The sequence below is a fragment of the Pleuronectes platessa genome, chromosome 2, assembly GCF_947347685.1.
Source record: "Pleuronectes platessa chromosome 2, fPlePla1.1, whole genome shotgun sequence".
Lineage (NCBI taxonomy): Eukaryota > Metazoa > Chordata > Actinopteri > Pleuronectiformes > Pleuronectidae > Pleuronectes > Pleuronectes platessa.
Genome location: NC_070627.1, coordinates 5,489,151 through 5,511,673, shown reverse-complemented (window position 1 = coordinate 5,511,673; position 22,523 = coordinate 5,489,151). Strand labels below are relative to the sequence as shown.

The 22,523-nt window shown below is 42.5% G+C and overlaps 1 protein-coding gene across 1 annotated transcript; it reads left to right on the top strand.

The window, feature by feature from the left end:
• Positions 1 to 16,789: 16,789 nt before the first annotated feature.
• Positions 16,790 to 19,883, top strand: nmur3 (neuromedin U receptor 3). Its single transcript, XM_053444265.1, has 2 exons — positions 16,790 to 17,702; positions 19,453 to 19,883. The coding sequence occupies exons 1-2, from the start codon at positions 16,856 to 16,858 to the stop codon at positions 19,881 to 19,883; spliced, it is 1,278 nt and encodes a 425-aa protein (XP_053300240.1). The 5' UTR covers positions 16,790 to 16,855.
• Positions 19,884 to 22,523: the final 2,640 nt, after the last annotated feature.

The following is a 22,523-nucleotide window of genomic DNA, read 5'->3' as shown; positions in this document are numbered from 1 at the left end:
CTTGACAGCAGTTTGTCTCGTTGGTCTGTTGCTGTGTATTCGCTCAACAAGTGCTCAGCTCGGTGTCTGCGCTCCCTCCGTCCACACGCTTCCCTTTTAAACACGTCTGCCCCGCAGGCCCACAGAGTCATGTGACCAGAGCTGTCGTTCTCACGGGTTAATGAGTAGCGACGGGGGTTGTAAAGAGGAATTCATAAATCTACTTTGACCTCAGCACCTGCCTGATCGTTTTAGTGGACCCCCCCGGCACACATGTCCTGCTCTGTTCTGCAGGATTCATCCCATCGCTGGACGGAGAGTGACCATGAGCTCCACTGATGCACCCACACCAGCCTGTTGTTAGAAAGCACGGTTACATACCTCCACACATTATTTACACTTTGTTTTATATGTTGGAAAAGATCTGCCAGACCTGCTTCAAAATCATATTTAGAAGAAGTGAGGGCCCAAGGAAGGCCAGTGTTGAATTTAGTGTGATTTGGACAGCGGGGCCACAGCTTCAGGGTCCTGCAGCCGGTCTTTACCCGCAGCGACTCAATTACTTCAGGTCACTTTTATGGTTTCACAATGAAAAGCTGCAACTTGCATCACCACAATTAAATGTCAAATACTCTCCTGTCATATCTTTGCCTTTCTTATCATCTTATGGAAGTGGACGCACCCGTTTGCACCTAATAAGGCCATCCATCCACTCATTATCTACACAGCTTATCCTGGGTTCCCAGAGGAGCTGCAGGCAATCCCACTTGATGTTAGGTCACTGTGGGGGAGGCCAAGGCACAGGTTTGGGAGAAGATGGAAACTCCATGCAGTAAGCTGGGATTTGAACCGGGAACCTTCTTGCTGTGAGGCGACAGTGCTAGATATTGACGTTTCCTGCCTCAGTGTTCTCATTAGCCCCAAAGTGAAATACTCAGTATTTATTTTTCTGCTGCTGCAAGACTCTCTGCATCTGTTCCATAAAACATTAAGTTGAATTTGTGTCTTCGGCCTCTGGCTCCGAGCAGATCTGAATGAATTTTTTGGAAACGTATATAGGATGAGTTACTTTCCAGGAGGTTTTTAGGCCAACGAGACGCTGCGCATGTAAAACAAGATTCACGAAAGGTTATGGGAGATGTGCCGTCAGCTGAATAACAAGATTTAGAAACTCCATCAATACATCCGGTGGCATTTCCTTAAGACCTAAAGATTCATCATTTCTGTGGACAGAAGTCCGGCGAGAAAGGTCGACAGCCTTTCCAGCTGAGACGGACTCGTTGGCATGCTGCAGGAATCAAACCTGTGACCTTCCGACAACGGCACAAGCGCCTAATCGCTACGCCTCTCAAGGAAAAAAGACAAATCAATCGATTCGACTTGCGAGTGGCACCGAGCCGTCATGCACATACACAGCAGTGCGGGCGCGTGACGAGCCGGCGACACATGGGTGAGGTTTGTGATGAGCTCATTAAACTCAATTCTTTACGCAGAGCATGAGGGATGTGAGCGTCTACCTCACAGACACAGGAGGCACACCACAGTCTAATCACATCCATACAGGGTGTGCTGCATGTGTCACGTCTGCATCAGAGAACTATTGACCTCTCACCCACGTGTGTGACGGGGCTGGCTGCTGCCCCCCGGTGACCCCTGGCAGAAAGAGCAACTTCTCATGATGGATTGATAAAAGCCGCAGTGTTAAAGCTCAAGTTAGTCACCACTAATTACACTGTATGCATCACACAGTACATGCAGACATGGGGGAGGAGTGTTTGAGGCCGAGATAGCTGTTGTTAATCAATAATCTTCATTTCAGACAGGTAGGGCTCATGAAAGCCGGGCGGAACTGTGTGGGTGATGGAGTGTGACGCACAGCAGCCAGGAAATCATGTTAATATTTCATTGTTGTTGAAATATTCAAAACTCATCATTTTCACACCCTGATGTGATGTGAAGAAATGTTGGGCCTGAAGGTGAAAGCGTGTTCTGATGCTTCACTGCACTTTAGTAACCTCCTGATAAACCCAGACTAAAATGACGTGTCCTCGAAGAAACCTATGATCAACAACATGAAGCTAATTGACTTAATGTTGGTGTCAAGAGGGTTTCTTGATTTTCTGAGAATTAAACTGTAAGTATCAGGACTTTGAAGAATTAATCACACAGACTTGGAGGAAGTTGCCTCATGAGTAGAAAAGGAAATGATGGTGGTCGACTGTGAGGTTTTTGTTTCACTTCTTTATTCGATCATATTCAGATTTTTTGGGGGTTATATTCCGACTCCATTCCTGGAGAATGAAGACTTTTATTTCCTGGCTACATTTATTAAACTTTTTTCTAGTAGTATGACTTCATTCTTGTGTATTTATGACTTTTTCTCAAGATATCACTTATTTTCCCACAAAATCCCTGATATTTTTCTTCCCTTGAGGTGGAACTTATACTCCGTTGTGGCTTGTGAGAGGTAAGAGAGGAGCAACATAAACCCGGGATTTGTCTTTAAAAATAAAAGTTATATATAAGGGAGGTTAGATAAATAATTAACAAAATAATTAACGTAACGAGTGAATGCTGTTTAAATCGAAAGAAGTAAGTAGATCCAAAACCGGACTCTTCAAAACTAAAATGCAAACAAAAACGAATCCTTCCAAACTTCAAACTGCAAACAGCAGTCTGTTCCTAGTGTTTGTAGTTCTGCTAGTCCACAGGTATGATGCTTTAGTCCCGGCTCCGAGTCATGGGAAAGGGCAGTGGTTCAGACAGGTAAGACTAATGACGACCACTCAGGCCAGAGGGAAGTAAATCATCAGCCCGGGAGTGAATAGAAAACGAGTATTTATCTGACCCCCTCTCGCCACAGACTTTTTACAGTCAAGTGGATGAGCAAGCAGTGTTTATTTCTCTTCAGAGACGCTCCATCAAGCTCTTCTAACGTCTGGGCGTGAACCTGTGACCCGAGGAAAAGATGATCCAAATTCTTCAAACCTACGATCATTAATTCACATCAGGCAGCAAAATAAGGATTAATCACCGCGTATTAACGTCCATTAAAAATGTTCTCTAACACTCGACACGTTCAGCAGATACAGAGGATTCACGACTAGCCCTGTTTTTCTGGTCTAATATCTGCTCTCTAACTCTGTTTTGGGCTCCACCCACTCCTGAGGGAATGTTTGGCTCTGAAGCTGCTGAATGCGTCTATATGTTTAACTTATTGTTAACTTCGTGAGTCTGCATCATATTAAAAGTTATGTTTAAATAGAGTCAAAACAATTAATTGTTATCAGCTGCTGTGAGAAAAACACTTTCGTTTTTACACTTAATGTGTCGTGACGTGGAGCCGTGAGTCATCCAGATGTGTGCGACCTGGTTAAATCATTAATCTCATGCTAAAGAGATAGTTGGAGCTCCGCTTCTAGAATTGGGGAAAAAAGAGGCAATAACCTGACAGCATGTCGGTGAGAAAGGGATTGAAAAGCCTGATGATTTATTGTTTATCATCTTCAAGCCGTAGATCATTGTTGACAAGGTGCCACCATAAGCCACCACACAGTTAATTTTATGTATGGAGCAGATTTCATACACAGATGCAAGTCAAAGGGATTTGCATAAGAAAAAGATTTAAAAAAAAAGTGGACATATTCAAAAGTACATAAACATGCACGTACAAGTTTTAAGCCTGTATTTTAAAAGTATCCACATTCGCGGCACATCTGAAATCCTCTGGTGTTTGAATCCAGCTGTGAGGAGCATGATAAGTGAAACGCAGCTTCACACTGTTCTGTTTTAATTATCCAACTCTGAGCAGGTTGGTCTCTGATAACGGAGAAGTAGTTGAGGGGGTTCATTGTGTTGTCGGAGAATATTTATTATGTTGGCAAAGAGTTTGTTTTGGTAGTTTTATCCTTGAGGCAAAATGTGATAAGTGAATATGGGCCATAGAAATAAAACTTGATTGTTGATTGATTGAGTACTTTATCAGTGGTAATAAAATCTGTTGGTGGCCATCATTTGATCCACACTGCTGAGATACAGGAAGACAAAACATAACTGAATCACACATCTCTTCCCAGGAGGATAAAAGTGATTCATCAGAGTGAGAGGGACTGAAGCAGAGAAATAACTGACCTCAGATAAAACGAGCCTCGGTTCTTAAAATAAGTTGTTTTTTTCTCTTACCTCCATTGAGAAGAGTAATAATCTATATTCTCCTGTGAGGTTATTAATGTTTTTCACACTGTGCACATGCTGTCACACACAAAGGCCAAGTCTGTGCCCTCACTGATTAGGGAGAAGATTGAAACTTGTAGAAGTGACTGAAAACTTCTTTAGTAGTTCCAGTTTCCTTGGTTCTGAGCTTGGAAACCTGACAATAATAATAATTAACAAATTCAAAACAACTATACAAAGAAACCTGAAAGCTTTAGAAGTGTTAAGTTACCTCGAGACGGAGAAAAATACTGTTTCTTCTGGTTTCCAGTCGTTATGCTAAGCTATGCTAACCAGCTGTTTGTAATACATGAGAGTCTCCGATACTTATGACATAAATCAAACAATATTAAACAAAAAAGCACTTTAAAAACATTTTAACTGGAAAGCTGACATTTAAGAGAAGCAGACTTATTATCTCCGATTCGAAGAATAAACCCAGTGAGTGGCAGACACATAAACCACAGGTAGGTACATCAGATTCAGGTGTCAGAGTTATGGTGTGTGTGACCTCTTGTTATCTGACGCTGGGTCGTATCTGAAGGTGTAAACTGGAGAAATCCTCCCTGTCGATGTCATGTTACGTCACAGCACAGACAATAAAGAGATAATGATTCTCAAACATTTTCACACTGACATGGCAGAACACTTAAAAGGGCATTTTTATCCCTTTGGCTTCATTATAGAGAAGAGATGGAACATTTCAAGTAAATAGACACAAAATCAATCTGTGATTATGAGAAAAGATTAATTTCATCAGTGATCTTGGGGTAAAAGCCAATAACTGTCTAGTTTTTTTAATCTATTTGTCTTTTTGTAAATGAATGTGACATTTTCCCGTGTTTATTACTGTCTTTAATTGGAGGAGCAATATAACCTAGACCAGAAAATGAAGAGTTGCTGAGACTCTTTGCTGAATCAAGCAGAATATACATGACGATGTCACACGGCCAAGACATGTGATGATGTCACCAGACCCTTGCCTGATGTTGCCACTAACGAAGCCTTCCATAGACACTAATGAAATCCAAGAATTGCTTTAAAAGCTAAATATTTCAGAAAGTATGGAGGAGTTGATGATAGAAAAACGAGAGCAGCCAGGTCTTCGAATGTTTTAAATCAGTGGAAGTGTGCAGGAGTTGTTGGGAGAATGGAAAACGTAGAGAAGAAGAACTAAACTAAAGTTTGACTGCTGTGTAGAAACTACGGTGGGTGGAAGAGCTCAAATTTAGAGAACACATGCAAATAGAAGAACAACTTGTGAAAGTTTGGAAAACAACTTCATCATGTTTTTCTAAGTTTAATTGAGCTGTGACCTTTTGCAGCACATGTGTCGTCACATTGAGTTTTCTTAATTTGCATGTATTTTTGCTATTTGCATGTGTTTTCTATTCGCAGCATGTTGGTCTCTCTCAGCCACCGTGAGACACAAGACCAGGAACAGCACTTGACGGCTGCCTGTATGGGTGTCAATCAAACGTACTCTATCGATGCGATACTTTAAAAGTCTTGTGGTGTTACAGACGATCTCATCGCTGATCATAGGTCTCACACTCTTCACACTCACGCTTTCGTTTTTCCCACCATTTATGGGACTTGGGAGCAACAGTGGCGGCTTTACTGCGAAGTCATAAAGTGGAGATTTACAGAGGGTGTTGGATTTACTGATTTAATTCTCACCAATAAATCAGCGTAGGGTTATTTGCATTGCAGACTAGATTGTGTTCGTGTTGTGTCTGTTCCCATCACTTTGATCGCCACAGAAACACATGTGAGTAGAGACGACATCAGTAGAGGTTTGATTGTTCTTAAGAACACTGTGAAATATGATTACTGCAGGGGTCTTCAACGTTTTTCAGGCCAAGGACCCCAAAACTGGTGGAGAGATGGAGCAGGGACCCCCTACTATATATCTTGTATAAAATTGTGTTTTATATTAAGCTGGGCCTAGTGACATATATAAACATAGCTACCCTGTTATTGTGCATTCAATACTAAGCTATTCAAATATAACAAAGGCTCATATATTAATGTTTTTAATTTAAGCATGTGCTAGGTACAGGTTGGCCATGCCACTGCCATTTATAAACATACATCTTGCATACAACACTGAGCTATTAAAGTAATTCACAGATTCATGTTTTTATTTTAAACATACATGTAGAAGAGACAGTGAATCCTAAAGTCATCTGTGGATGCCACACATGCTCCCACATTAGTGAGATGTCGGACCCTGATGGGTAGCTAACAACTTATCTAATCTTGGACGGATGGAGGTTGTCAGGCAGAGCGTCATATCAGCCTCACAATATGTTGGATGCATGTTAATGTGTATTTAAAGACATTTAAATTTGTGGGAAAAAAATTGGTGAGAAAATGTATATATATATATTTTTTAATATTGAAAAAAATTCTAATCAACCAAACATTTCACGACCCCCCTGCAGTACCTCCGCGGACCCCCTAGGGGTCGCGGACCCCCTGTTGAAGACCTCTGATCTACGACTATATAAATAAGATGTGAAGTTACTGTATGCATAGATAAATGTACAAATTCAATGTTACATGTTGAGTGATCTCCCAAGAGACAAATCTGAAGAGTAAGAGATGAGGAACATGATGTACAGATCATTCAATTGATCAGACTTCCATTAAAAGGGGTTTGAATTTTTTTTTTTTTACCAAATATCCGGGACTGGGAAGCAGTGCTCCATCACTTTTAAATACATAGAAAATATAATATTCAATATCCAAACTGGTCAGGAAAACTGAACTTGTGTTTCCAATGTGTTTCACTTAAACACACACGTGAAGAATCTGACAGGTTGCAGATCCGTTTTCCATTTTCAGTGGCCATCGATGTTATCTGTCAGGGAATTAATGCAGAGCAGTGCCAGTGTTTGCCTTGCACAAAACAATCAGACAGTTCTTTATCTGAGAGAAGTCACTTATTATCTCTCTGCATTGATAAGACAAGCTGCTCAGAGGAAGCTGCACAGTCGAGGTGATTCACAGACTGCATCTGTCTTTTGTGAACTTTATGTGCAGGAACAGTTTTGGTCAATTACTAGATAATAGGATAATCAGGGCCAGGGGTAGAGTTTGTGTGGCCTTGGCTTCTGCATCTTTCACCCCCCCCCCCCCCCTGCTCATTTCTACAGTGTCTTCATCAAATCACAGTTTTATGCAATAAATCTGTTCATTGCATGTTCATCTGTTGAGGTGTTGAGGAGCCAGAGGAGGAAGAGCACTCACCGCACGGAGCAGCAGGAGGAACTGGACGTAAAATGTTACGGCTTTGCAGTTACACGTTGATTATTATTTTTCCTTTATCGTGTCCAATTATCAGTCAGTGCAAAGTTAATCTAATCGGCCCGGCGCTGATTAAAGTGAGCAACCAAAACAAGTTGTAAAACACGTTTAATATAAAGTGAAGACACAGCTGGAACAAGAGCAAAGGGTAAATATCATCAACATTAATCTGAACGTTTCAGAAGCTGTTGTGGGAGAAACATTTCCTGAGATACTGGCTTTTGAACGAACTGGGTCGGGTCCGGATCGAGTCCCAGTCACACGATGTAGTAAAGGAACAATTGAGCAACGTATCTTTAAAATGTTAGAACAGAGGACATATAGCTTTAAGCTGATGTCTCCTAACCCCTGTCTGTTCCCTTTGGTCTCTCCTCTCCTTCACAAGGTCTTTCCCCTTGCTGTCACATATCCTGGTCTTAGCAGTAACTGGATGCATTACTCAGCAGGTGGTCGGCCCCTCTTCTACAAACGTTACAAAACAGATCAATACTGCAGCCGAGGGACTCTCGATGATTTCTGAATGAATAAAGACATTTACATTATATCAATCATTTCATATTTATTGTTGATTTACAGGCAATTCATTGTTATTCTGATGTGTTTCCTTCTATTCTCTGTGTCTGAATGTTCACATGTTCTAAATCTAGGTTATGTTAAGTCAAGTGAATGGAGTGAGTGGAATTGTTTATGTGGTTAATGTGTCAGCTCATAAAAGAAAGGCCCCTGGTGTGCTACCAGTCTGTGAAGCAATGTTTCCTTTATTGTCCTGGTTACTGACCACAAACACACAATAAAAGGACAGTTACACAGACAAACGTTTCTGAGATTGTTGAGCCTTAAAAAAAAAACTAAATGACACAAGCTCTGATGTCGAGGTCAAGGTGAACTCGGCTCCGATGCAGCGGCTGCAGCGCTCTGCAGGAAACTGTGCAGCGCCCTCCTCGCACAATCAGCCTCGTTGTATTGAGGGAACAAACAATTTATGCTATTTTACATCTGCACACATATCTTATTTTTATATTCAGGCAGACAATACCGACTGCTCCTCTGTAAATCATCAACTCAAAGCAAAGAGCGCAGTCATTTTGATTGATGTCCGTATATTTCCGTCTTTTCAAGGGAACAAATATTTTCACATGATAAAGACAAGAGGAAGTGCTGCGAAGGAACCAGCGACAGATACTTTATGAAAGATGAATAACCCTCATGTATCTTCGGTGCATTATGTTAAATCAGGGCTTTTACATTTATTACTCTTTTGTTTATTCTTGACGTTTTGGTGCATTTTATTTGTGTTTGAGAAAAGTATAAAGATCAGGTCAATAAAACACATTTGGAGAACTAGTAAGTAAAAGATAATAGTGTGACCAGAGGGACACTATCGTCCAACAATTACACACACACACACACACACACACACACACAATACACCAGTTCCCTAAATGCCCCAGATGAGTCTTTTCATCGAGATACATTATTTATTCCCTGGGAAAACACTGAAAATACAAAAAAAAAGAAATCTCGCAACATTTAAAGAAAGAGACAGAGAATTCAGATCATGGGTGTACCTCAGGGTCTCCTCCTCCGTTTGGCGAGCCTGGTAAAACCTCCCAGGGAATCCTGACGTCTCCTTTTGACGTGAAGGAGCAGCGCCTCCTCTCTGAGCTCCCTTCACATGTCCAAACTCCTCACTGCAGCCATTCATACCCACAGCCTCATTATTTCAGAGCTCATGACATTTGTAGATTGATCGGTAAAGTTAATGAGTTGCAGCCGAGCTCCCTCTTCACCCTCACAGCCTGGTACAAAGCCGTTACTGCTGAGACTGCACTGATCCACCTGTCCATCACCGGCTCCATTTCCCCATCACTTGTCAACAGGACCCTGACGTACTTGAAATCCTTCTCTCGGGCAGATTTGTATGATCTTTATGAGAAGCCAATGTGAAGAACATAGGAAGGATAGATGTAGATGAGAGTGTTTTATTCACTTTGCTGGGATCTGCGAGCATGCAAATGAAAAAAACATATCGGGAGAGCTTCAAAAACGTTGAGGCTTACATGTGAATCATTAAACAAAAATAGATTTTTATGACACCAGATCAGGATACAAATTCCCTGGCTGCGATTAAGTATTATTGTTATTCATCAAGGTGTGTCAGGCCTGTGTCAACCCAACATGGCATCACCCGTTAGTTTATTGTTTTGAAAACTCGAGTTTGACATTGTGAGACCACAAATAACCATATTTGAAGAAGTGGGGGTGGAGCCTGACAGAGTGCGAGGACAAGCCCACCTACACCTGCACCCACTGGGCAGTATAGCTGTCAATCATATGCATACACATATCAACCTTTGTCGTGAATTTTACTCTGAATGGGACCATAACTTACCAAATGAACTTTATTCTCATGCTTAACGCAGTAAGAAAGTGTTTATAAATAAATCAAGTAAGAAGTTTGTCATTCCTAGACTTCTCTAGAAATGTGGAGTCTTGAGGAGTCCCCCTCTGCTGGCCATTAAACAGAATGCAGGTTTCAGGTGCTCCTGCATTGGCTTCACTTTCGGGACCTGGAGTCTACGTAAAAAATGTTTTGTACGTTCTATTATATCAGCAATTTTAGTCTATACACAACATAGACACACACACTTTTACTTCCTCCTCCACTCTTCTGGGATTTGCTTCCATTCAAGACAAAGGAGCATTAATGGGGTGGTGGAGAGGAGATGAGGGTTCGCGTCCCGGTGGGTGTTTCGTCCCGCCTCAAACATGATGGACGGGGTGAGGGTCAGGTGAGGCCCAGTCAAGTGGCTCCGCATCAAACTGGGAAACTCTTTTCTTCATGAACCTCACATGCACAGGGGTTGTGTCTGGTTGAGGCAGAGAGAGGCTTCCTCCACAAGTCGTTACTATTAATGTGTGAGCCAAAAAAAACAAATCCTATGCCGTGCAAGATGCCACCAGAGGGCAACTCAACAGGCGTGTTAGCAAGCAGATGCCATTAAGGTCCTCTGCGACATTAGCATTCATTAGGAGTCATGTTTGTGCCCAATAATCAATACAGGTCCAACATATTTACTCCTTCAGCTCTGTTCTCTCCCCACTGACTCCTGAGGGAAATACAAGTCTCTTAAGCTGTTAACTGCTCAGCTGTATTCAGCAGCTAGAGGCTGTGTCCTGCTGCTGCTGCTGCTCGGTAGAGGAGACTTATTTAAGCTTTTAGCTGAAACACCGGCCTGCTGCTGGTGGAGAGCGACACAAACCAGGGAAAAACAAAAGTAAGGTAATTTAAATAGGTGCTGACGGTTCCTGGAGCAGAAGAGTTGGGTGATAATCTCCAGGACTTCATCACTGCAGACAAGTCCTCATACAGTACATACAATATTTCCTCCATCTATCAATCTATTTCTATCTCTTTTCATCGATTTTTCTCAAACCATCTACCAAAGAGCAGCATGTGTATGTATTTACATTATTATCTCAGTTGATGGTTACTAATACAACCTTAAACTGATGCTTTATCAATACACACTAATGTCACAAACTGAACTGACTGCGCCCCCTGTTGGCAGGGGCAGCATGTGGTAAGAAAACCTGTTGTGTGTGTGTGTGTGTGTGTGTGTGTGTGTGTGTGTGTGTGTGTGTGTGTGTGTGTGAGCTGGAGCGTTCAGCTTTGAGACAAAGAAGAGAAACAGCCTGATTTCAATGAAGGAAATTAAAGTGCCTTGGTGGAGAGTTTATGAAACAAGACCTTGTTAGTACCTTTTTACAAACTGAAAAACATGGCTCGGGTTTGTGCAGAGTTAAAGGACATGATGTGACTGAACAAAAAGGGCTGTGTCTTTTCAGAGTTCTTTAAGTGATGTTTGTCTTCAGAGCAAAACTTTTCAGTTCAACACAACACCAGCAGTGACTCAGTGTTTTATCAGGTGGAAAGTGACTAACTCTCATCTTTCGTTTTGCCATTTATCTTGTTGTTCTTTTTCCATTTGAGTGTGTGTATCTGAGTGTGTGTGTGTGTGTGTGTGTTCAACATATTTTGAAGGAGTGTTTTTTTGGAGGGAGCTGATTGGTCAAGGTCGAGCAGAAATATGATCAGAAAAGCACATTTTCCAACACATCTCTGCAAATAAGGAGAACAGAGACGAGGTCAAACTTACATTGACGAGAAAATGATTCCACATTGAATGACATATGGTAAATGACGTCACCAAGATAAAAGACAAAGTCACAGCCTAGATCCTCTCAAGACACTGAATAGTATTTTTTATTTATTTAAGGGTTGTATTGATGAATGATTGTTAGTTCCTCTTCCTGTGTGATAAGCAGCTGCCATTAGATGAAGATCATCAGTGGAAAGATAACCCAGCTTTAATAAGTTCCTGGTAGTATCTTGTTCATGCAGGTTCATCCTGTATCACTGGACTTCTGTGTGTGTTTGGTGTTCTCTCATAGTTCCCTCAGGAGTTAACAGAGAAAAACGACTGTATGACCTGGATCATTAAGTCTGACATTTCTCTCTGCGTCAGCCTTCTACTAAATCTTTCACTTGCCTGCACTCTATTATTCTTTTTAAACATTCTTCATTTTAATTTTTTATATATGTTCTTAAATTTACTAACCCTATGTCTTCTCCTTTTTTTCCCGTTTCTTTTAAATGTAATTTTAACATTTTCTTGTGTTTTTCTTTTAATAAAGATTATCTTCCACAAAATGACACGTAGTATTTTCTATTGCATTTTTATGCCAGGAAAGTGTTGTTCTTCTAAATGGAAATATACTGTAGAGAAAAGGTTAACAACATATACTTTATAAAAAGATGGTGAAGAAAAATGGAGCCAAATCGTCTCAATTGCCCCCTGGTGGCCGGCTGCTGTATCGGTTATAAACCCAGCGTCCTCCGTGTTAGTAGATGGGAAATGGAGCAAACTAAAAAGCCAAAGTACACGTTAAATACATGATCAAAGATGCTTTCGTGTATATTATATAGTTCTTACCACAATGATGTCAAACTGTAAAGTTTTCTGATAAGTTTGGTTTTCGTTAGTTTACCGATGTTCTGAAAACAAGGCGAAGCATCGTGACTGACAGCTGAGACCGACTCACCTTTGGTCAAGCTCGTGCTTTAGAAGGACCACTGTACGGTCACTGCTCCGAATTTCATCAGAAGCACAAGACGACAGCGTCCGTGTCTGGAATAGTTTTTTTACACGACGGGAGAAAGTAGAGCTGCATCGTCAATATTCATCTTCAGTCTGAGCGCTGGCAAATGTCAATCATCGTTTGATTTGATTGTGTCAACGAAATGTAATCATGTATTCTGAAGTGCAGCGCGAGTCGATGGGAGCTTCTGTCCAAATACACCATTAATGTAATTTGGCATTTTCTCCTACTCCCATATATACATTTCCAATCAGGATTATGGATTATTTATGGCTTATCCAGCAACTGGCATAAAATACATGCTGCTTATATTTTCCTCTCTATTAAGTAGGTTTCAAGGGCTATAGAATAAAATATACCACATGGAGCCACATTAAATTAAATCTATAAGAAGGCACGTTTCCTCGAGTGAGCTTTCTGACAGCAACCAAACCAATTAACAAAAATGCCGCGCAGGGGTAAGGATCAGAAATCAGACAAAGTCAAGCATTTCTAATGGGGTGAACTCTGAGAAACGTAAAAGTGTCAAATGGGAAAAGGCCGAGCAGCAGCGAATACCAATGAGAATCACATCTCTGTGTGTATCACTAAGTCTTCTTGGAGAGATTGGATGTGAAGTATCTAATCAGGCCACTCGCTCTTCACGGGTGCTGAATGAATCATCACGCACCTACTTCTGTAGTTTGTCTTTTATTTTTTTCAATAGAAGATAAAATCTTAAGAGAACAGATTAAGTGGAGATTCTGCTTTTGTATGCGTCCTGCTTTTCTGTTCTAGTTTGAACGTCCATGGCCGACAGGAAGTGTCTCAGCAGCCTGTTGAGGCCAGAAGGTCAAATCCAGATCATCCATACTGTGAATATACGGCATCACACTGTGCTCTGAATTTCCCCAAAATAAATTTGCTCTGTGTATTCTCAACAATAACAACACTTAATTCGTTTTTTTCCACAAACGGAGCTTTGTTGATATATTTACAAGATGTGTGCTGCACGTTTGACTTTTCTGACCTTAAATGTCTCAATTATATTCAATGCAATCATCGGAAGATACTCACTGTTACACTTGGAGCAGGTGGGGACCCAGATGCAGACTTCACCCGATGAAAGACCCAGGAAATGATCTTCAGATTCTTAACACAGAAAGGCAAAGGTATCAGAAATACAAAAGTTAAAAGAGTAAACTTATTAGAGCTAACAGGAGGAAAATGCTGACTGGGAAACTGACTACGAGGGAAACACAGGGATCAGATACACAGACACAGGTGAAAGTATGGGGGGGGGGGGGGGGGGGGGGGGCGCAATCGACAGGGGGCGGGGACAACAGACAATGTCAGGAAATGATAGACAGATAGATAGATAGATAGATGGATACTTTATTAAATCCCGTGGGAAATTTGCTCTGAAAAAAGAAACACAGGTAAGTACAAAATAAAACAGGAAGTAATAAATACAAAATACAAAGGCTGAAGTCGATACAAACACACAAGGTTCACAAAAAAGTCGACAACAGTATTATGGAGCTAATTACACATTGATAAAAGTTTTGACTGCCCTTAATAGGCAGGCTGGATTGGGAATAATAACCGTGAGGGGAGCTGGAGTAAATCCCAGCAGACAGTGGGCGTAGGCAGGGGACACCAGTGAATCAATAACAAACCATTCACACCTACAGTCAAGTTGGAATCTTGAGTTAACCGAACAAACCTAACTTTGGACTGTGGGAGGAAGACAAAGTTTAAAACTGACACTAACATGAGGAGAACAAATCTGTGGTTAAACTTGGATTCAAACCGGGGAGCTTGAGTCAACAGTGCCGTGGCCACTGCACCACTGTTCCATGGTACCCAATGTGTCAATATGTTCCTGATAAAGTGTCTGTTTCCAGTTTTGATATTGAATCGTTAATGAACTGATATTTTATAAAGTGTGATACATAGTGATATACATGATCATACAACTGTTCAATTAGCTGCAGCATCTCATGTGTGTAACATGATTAATCTCTATTTTATTTTTTTTACAGTGTATGAAAGCTCATGCACGCTGCCCTACATAAAGAAAGCAAATGTGGGTCTCATGGGCCCCTCCTCCCTCTGTCTCTGACTCTCTCTCTTTCTTTTTCTCCTTCTCTATCTGTTTCTCATCCTCTCTTTGCGTCTCTCTCTCTCTCTCTCTCTCTCTCTCTCTCTCTCTCTCTCTATCTGTCTCTATTTCCCTCCACTCTCTCATGCCTCTCTCTCCTTCTTTCAAGCCTCTTTCTTTCTATCTGTTCCTCTTTCATGTCTCTATCTCTCTCACCCCTCTCTCTTTCTGCATCTCTCTCTCTTTCTCTAACTCATCCCTCTCTCTCTGTTCCTCTCTCATGTCTCTATTTCTCGCTCACCCCCAGTCTCTCTCTGCATCTATCTCTCTCCCTCTCTCATCCCTCTCTCTCCCCCTCTCTCGTGTCTCTCTCTTGCCTCTCTCCCCCTCGCTCTCTCTCCTTCCTATCTCACCCTTTAAGTAGCAGTGGGAACTGGACGTGGCTGTAACGCGCCTCCTCTGCTTCCTCCATCTGCCTCCTCTCCTCTTGCTCATCAACTTTTGTCCAATCTACAGCCAGATCCAATCTTTATGTTTTAATTGATTTTATTCGCGCGGGATCGTGATCTCACCTCCCGCCATGGCCACGCAGAGCGCGCGCTAGGAATCGGCTGCAGCCGCAAGGTGAGGATTTCAATTCTCTTTAATTATATGTGCCTGTGATTAGTTATCAGCTACTTTCGTTTATGAAAATGAAGATGAAGATGTTTTGTTTTAATTTCCTTTCTGACTGGCGCGTGTAAGTGTGTGGAGAAGCCGAACTGGACAGTGAGCCGTAGAATACAAATAAAGTACAATTTTCTTTGGCTAAATGGACTAAGAGCTCAATCCCCAGTCTAACTGCCATTAGGTGTAATTGTTAGACAACGCGCAGCCCACACGCATTGAAGCAGCATCTCCCTCATACTTTGTATTATGCGCATAACCTTGGATGTGCAGCGTGACGCACGAGATTTGCCAAAACAATTGACCTTCTCGGGGAAGTGGCCAAGCTTCCACCGGTGCAGTGTAATGACAATTATCCTCAGGTCGCCGAGTGTGTGTGTGTGTGTGTGTGTGTGTGCGTGTGTGTGTGTTGGTGAGAAATGACCTGAACCACACAGTCACTCAACCCGCAAACTCAATCTGACCATTCCAGGGCGAGACAAATTACTTTGAAATTGTTTCTTAAACGGCCATGAAAATATGCTTTCCCCATCAGTCACTGATGATGTGGAACATAATAAAGTGAGGAGCAGGTTTTTTCCTTATTGTTGCGCTATACACGTGTAACTGCAGATTTTAATGACAAGCAATAGCTACTTTTTCAAATACAGACGAGTAAAAATGATGTGTCTCCGTCTACCTAAAGACATGGATGAATAAATGCACACAGGGTAAACACACGACCTGAGTGTGGTTCTGATTGTTTGGAGTGATGCATTCTGCACCAGGTGATCCCGATCTTATCTGGATAATATGATTTTGCTGTAAAAAAAACATGTTTGGCTTCGTGTTCTGCCTGCAGGTGATGATTCTCCTGCAAAAGTGTTGTTGTTCGAAATGGTTCTCCACAAAGTGGGTTCACGGATTAGTAATTAAACCGCTCACTGGTCCAGTGTTCCCATCATCATTTTTATTTTACATCGTCTCCCATTTTAGCAGCTTCTTAGTCGTGAGGATTTGCTGGTTTTCTGAATCATATGTGATTTTAAACTTCAAAACATATGGCGTTTGTTTCTACCTGTGTCAGTTAAAACACAGAATTTGAAAATGTCCCATTTTTAAAACTGCTAGCCTTCAACTTTTCTGAGAGTCATTCCTGACTCATAACATCTTCAGAAGGTTGTAGATTGGAACCAAGAACCTTTTTGCTGTCCTTGCCGCTGCCCAACAATTAATCTCTTAGTTCAAAACATCTGAAACTGAGAATAATGTTTGTAAAGATAATCCTGGAACTATGCAAATCCCTGAGTTTGAGTTGAAAAGTGACTTTGGACCCCCAGTTCAACAAATCCTCTCCTGACAGTATTTTGTTTCTCGCAGGTCCCTGGTGTTGAGTGAACCTTCAGATCTGCACAGGATGCGCTGACGTCTCCCGTTGAGTCTCCAGCTCTCGTCTCTGAAATGGAGATCTCTCTGCAGGGCTCCGCTTCAAACCTTTCCCAAACTCTCCTCAACACCAGCATGCTACTAAATGGAACTGGGAACTACACCAACGACCAGTTCAACGACGTCAACCTCCTGGACATCCTGGGTCCGAAACGATCCCCCTTCTTTCTCCAGGTGACCAGCGTGTACCTCCTCATCTTCCTCACGGGCCTGTCTGGAAACCTGCTCACGTGTGTGGTGATAGCGAAGCACAAGAAGATGCGTAACCCCACCAACCTGTACCTGGTGAGCCTGGCCATGTCGGACCTGCTGGTGCTGCTGTTCGGGATGCCCCTGGAGATTTACGACCTGTGGCAGAACTACCCGTTCCCCTTCGGCGAGGGCGGCTGCTACTTCAAGACCTTCCTGTTCGAGACGGTCTGCTTCGCCTCGGTCCTCAACGTGACGGCGCTGAGCGTGGAGCGCTACATCGCCGTGGTGCATCCCCTGAAGACGCGGTACCTGTCGACGAACCAGCACGCCAAGCAGGTCATCACCATCGTGTGGGCGGCGTCGATGACCTGCGCCATCCCCAACACCTCACTGCACGGCATCTTCTACCTGCCGGAGAGAAGGGAGGAGTCGGCCATTTGCACCGTGCTGAAGCCCCTGTGGATCTACAACATGGTCATGCAGATCACCACCGTGTGCTTCTACTTCGTGCCCATGATGGTGATCAGCGTCCTGTACCTGGTGATGGGCCTTCACCTGGGCAGGGAGACGCGGCAGCCCTGCGGCACCCTGGGAAAGAACTGCAGCAGCAGCACCCGGAGGCAGATCAGCGCGGAGAGCGGCCGCAGGAGACAGGTCATCAAGATGCTCTGTGAGTTTCTCCTCATCCCCTCCTCCTGCAGGAAACATGACGGGCGACATGGCAGGCTGTGATTCAAGAGCAGATCCCCCTTTAATCTGCGTTGTCAGTGCCAAGACATGTTCAAGAGAGAGAGGCTGAGCTAAACACATAGTGTGGGAAAGAGAGAGGCTTTTCTGTAAGGACTGTTTGTATTCTGAAGGGGCCTCTACCGTCATATCACATCCGCTGAGCTCAGAGCTCGATGAGATTTGGTGTACAGTGTTAGTGTAGTTATTACTCTCGACAGTGCATCAAACACACAATCTAAAGCCTTTTTAACACACAACACTTTGACGACAGGGAACAAAATGCCCGAGAGGGAATTCTGGTCGGATCCGTCTCCATAGGCCGAGTTTCCTTAACAAGGTTTTCACTGATTGAAACCAACATGAAAACAATGTAATCTTCACTGGTTAGAAACGATCCATTCCTCCCTCCGTGCTCCTCTCTCTGCTCCTCTCACTAGTTTGAAGTGGGCAGCACTCTGTTGAGAGTAAAAAAAAACACATGTGAGGAGAATAATGAGTTGGAAAAATGAGATTAGATTCTGATGACGGGGAAACCACAGTTCTTTGCTCACATGGTCCCTGCTGCTGAACCTGATGAAACTCGATTTTGAGGTATTGAGGTTTCAACTATAATAAAATAACTATAATTTAATGTAATTCTAAGGAGAAGTACCTGCTTCCATGGACTTTTGGTCACTTTCATAACTCATGAAGATGATATGGTGACTATACACACGCTTTTTCAGACATGAATTTGGAGAATGGCCTCACAATTACTTTGTCCTGAGGTCGCCCCTCACATTCAGCAGGCAGAGTCAAGATTTAACTTATTGAGTGAACAGACACTTTTAGATTGATGTGGTGTCACCTCGATGAATGAAAGTCCCGTGTTCCTTCTTGTTGCGCTCGTTGATCAGATGTTCAAATAGACTCTTTAGACCTGCCTTACTCTGTGGTCAGTTTTAATCATTTGGATTTGGAAGTTTTGGGGGCTCTGTGGGTTTGTCTTTTGTAAAGAGTCGCAGGATAACGACACGTTCAATTTGCATTCAATAACTCTAAAAACACATAATATGAAGTTAGTTAATTTGAGTGGTTCCATGCTAAGCAGTCATGCCCTTTTAAAGAGTGACAAGAGAAGTCTATTGGGTTATGAGATGGTTCTCTTCAGATGAGGTTCTTCTATATTCGGAGTTCGCACGTTGTCTGCGTGGGTTTGCTCTGAGCACTCTGGCTTCCTCCCACAGTCCAAGGTTAGGTTAACTGGAGACGCTAATTATACCATAGGTGTGAACGGATATTTGTCTTTGTCTGTTTGATGTGTTGTGACCAATAAATTGACCTTTTTTCAGCCTCCAAGCTTAAACCTACAAGTTCTGTGGCAAAATCTACAATACTGATTTAATCTTTGACATTTATTCAACGAGCTTAACCTGAGATGTAAGTACAGCTTTGAGATACATGTAGTAAAAAGAAACACATAAAACTGCACTAAGCCTTCAATCCCTGGATCGTCATGTATCATGTCCTGTTTTTTTTATAGCATGGTTCACATTCTCCTTTCATGTGAAGAACTTTTCTAACTCTGTCTCATTTAATTAAAGGGAAAATGTCATCAAAATCACATTGTAATAATAAATATCATTAAAATAGAGCGTTGAGAAAGAAAATCTATGAATCTGTATCAGCCTGTGTTCTCTCTCCTCCTCTAGCGATCGTGGTGGCTGTGTTCGGAGTGTGCTGGGCGCCCTTTCACATCGAGCGGCTCCTGTGGAGCTCCATCAGCCAGTGGACCGACTTGATGCACAACATTTATCAGTACGTCCACATCCTGTCGGGCGTCCTCTTCTACCTCAGCTCCGCGGTCAATCCCATCATCTACAGCCTGCTCTCCACGCGCTTCAGGGAGAGTTTCCGAGAGCTCGTGTGCTCCCAGACGGAGGACAACAGCTCGGTCAGAGACTCGCCGCCATTCCCCAAAGTCCTCCTGGGTCCCTCCGTCTCAGGCTCCAGAGCTCAGGCGAAGGGCAGCGACTCGAATGGGTTTATCCCCCTGCTGTCGCCCAACATGACGCTGAGCATGGACACCGCCATCCTCACGTGTGCGTGCAAAGAGCTGACCTGCCAGACCTCTGTGTTCTAACTGAGATTTCGATTTGAATAAACTAACGAGCCTCTCATCCACTTTAAAAGACATTTGGGGAAATTAGCTTGTTTAGTTTCTTGCTGAGAGTTCTATGAGCAGGTGGATACAAGTTAGTTTGAAGCTAGAAGCTGCAGCTTGGTTTAGCAGAGAGATGCATAAAGACTGGAAGGAAAAAACTGCCCTGGTTCTGTTGAGACATCAAAACGTTTACTTATTTATTTGTTATTGTGTATTTAATTTGTAAATAACTTAAAATGTCCAGCAAATAACCCTTAAAACTGCAACTTTATGTTTCTACAGGTATTCATGTACATTGTGATGCATTAACCTTATTAAACATTAATGCATCCTGCTCATGATGCTGCAAAGACTCACCTGCTAATAATCATCTATCTCTCGTTGACTTTCCCTGGAACCAATCCTGGGGCTTTTAAATTTTATATGTAATACAGAGATATTCAGAAGTGAAAAATCAGGGAACACTAAATGTTTTAAAAAATGAAGCAACATCCTTTGTAAAAGGCCAAACTGGAGAGAGTCTCCTGGCGTTTTCCATCTCCCGATGCAGAAAACCTGACAGAGATACAGACAGAATCAGTTCACAGGGACGTCCCAGTTGTCTGTTACTGTTGGGAATGTAAAGTCTGACTTTTTTTAACTGGAAGAAAAATAAAAAGGTTGGAAAATGTTCCTGACAAAAAAAAGAAAACAAACTATTGGAAATCTTCAATAATGTAACAAGGAACAATACTTGTTTTTGTTGTGGTCAATGTATTTACATTAATGTCTTATGAATCTAGTGTGATATGTGTTGTTCACCATGGTGGAAGGTCGCCACAGTAGCACCGGGCCAACATGTAACTAACAATCATTCACAACTAAGGACATTGTCTCCAACCAGCCTTATCTACAGTATGTGTCTCTGGACTGTGGGAGGAAACCCACACAGACACAGCGAGAACATGGGGCCATGGTCCACCATCAAGTTCCAAGCCCCCCCAGCACCCCTGCTGTGCTCCAGCATCCTTCAGTTTTAAACTATTAAAGTTTGATGCCCTGTTTTCTGCTCACGGACAGAGCCTGGCTACATGTGTCCCCTGGATTCCAGTCTTTAAGCTGATACCTTTAATCTTACTGCTTGTCATTGCAAAGCTTGTGCGTAAACTTTGGTTTGGTTCCTTTGATAGACTTGGGACACTGAGGTCCCCCCCCCCCCCTTCACTGCAAGACAAACAACGAGGCTGGAATTCGGTCCGACACAAAATCGGGCTCAACTCGCACAGCGAACGCCCGGATTGACAACGGATGCTCTCGATCAACAGTGCCTGCACATTCCACCTGCTGTCTAGAACCATAACTGCTGTTTGCCTTATAGGAAGCTGTGATATCTGACCTGAATCGTAATGTTGTACTTGAATCATCCCGTCTTTATTCTTTTGGAACATTGATGTTGTGTTGCTAGGCGGAGAAAAACAGGTCCAATCAATGTGTGTGACAAACAACCAAATGAATGTAATTCTCTATCGTGGGCTTCTGCTCTGGTTTTGTCTCTTGAATGACTGGTAAGCTCTTGTTCGCCGTGATTGCAGAAATGAAAAGTGATTATGGCTATTGTGCAGTGCCTAATGTGAAAAGCTTCACAATAAATGTCTCATCTATCCACATGTGGCTGTTTTTTTCCCTTTCACCTCTGTTAATTTCTGGTTTCCTACGATGTTCCGTCAGTGCAGTGGGTAATGTTTGCCATTTTGGTGAATACTGCATGAGGCAACTGGTTATTTTCCTTCCCACTATTAATCAGAACAAGCCTCATTCTGCAGGCTGTGGATTGCAAAGGTGAGCCCCAGTATTTTTCACACAGAGTCAAATAAAGTGGACACAGCACATTTATTTTTAAATATTTTTTTCACATCTTCCTCGATTCCGCTCGTTTCCACCTGATGCTTTAGGACGTAAGCAACATTTCCAATCTCTGTTTCCATTACATCCCCAGACAGTCAATCAATCCCAGGAGATCAGCTGCTGCCTTGTGTGCAGCGTTTTCTTTTGTCCACTTGAATCTGTCATCAAGCAGCAGCCGCAGCCAGAGCAGTGTATTATTTATATTGGTGTGAGAGGTCAGGATGAATCAGGACTCCATTTTGAGGGGATTAAAAAGGAAAGTATTGCACAGGCAACCGAAAGCCTCTCTATCCTCAATCACTGCTATTTTGGGAGCCAAAATATTTCGCATTCATTCGCATCTAAGTGCATGACTGTGGACATAAAATCCACAGCTCACGATTTTGTTAAAACACATTTGTCATGAAAGTTTTCCAATTTTACCCGCCACAGAAACAGCACCACAGAGAGATGTAATCGGTTGGTTTCTCACCATAGATGGAGGATAAATATGTATGAGACTATGATTTATGTTGAGCTGCAAATATGGTCCCAAGAAGGAAGAGTGAAATGTCGGTAGATAAATGTGCACATTAGATAAATGCTGCAAGTCCGTTCTTCTGTCCTCACTCGTGAAAACTTAAGGACGGCAGCGACTAGTTTAAACAAAGGCAGGAAAAGCACAAGCACTGAATCACCATCATGTTCAATCAGGAGACATTATGAAGGACAAAGAACATTCACATTATACATCAT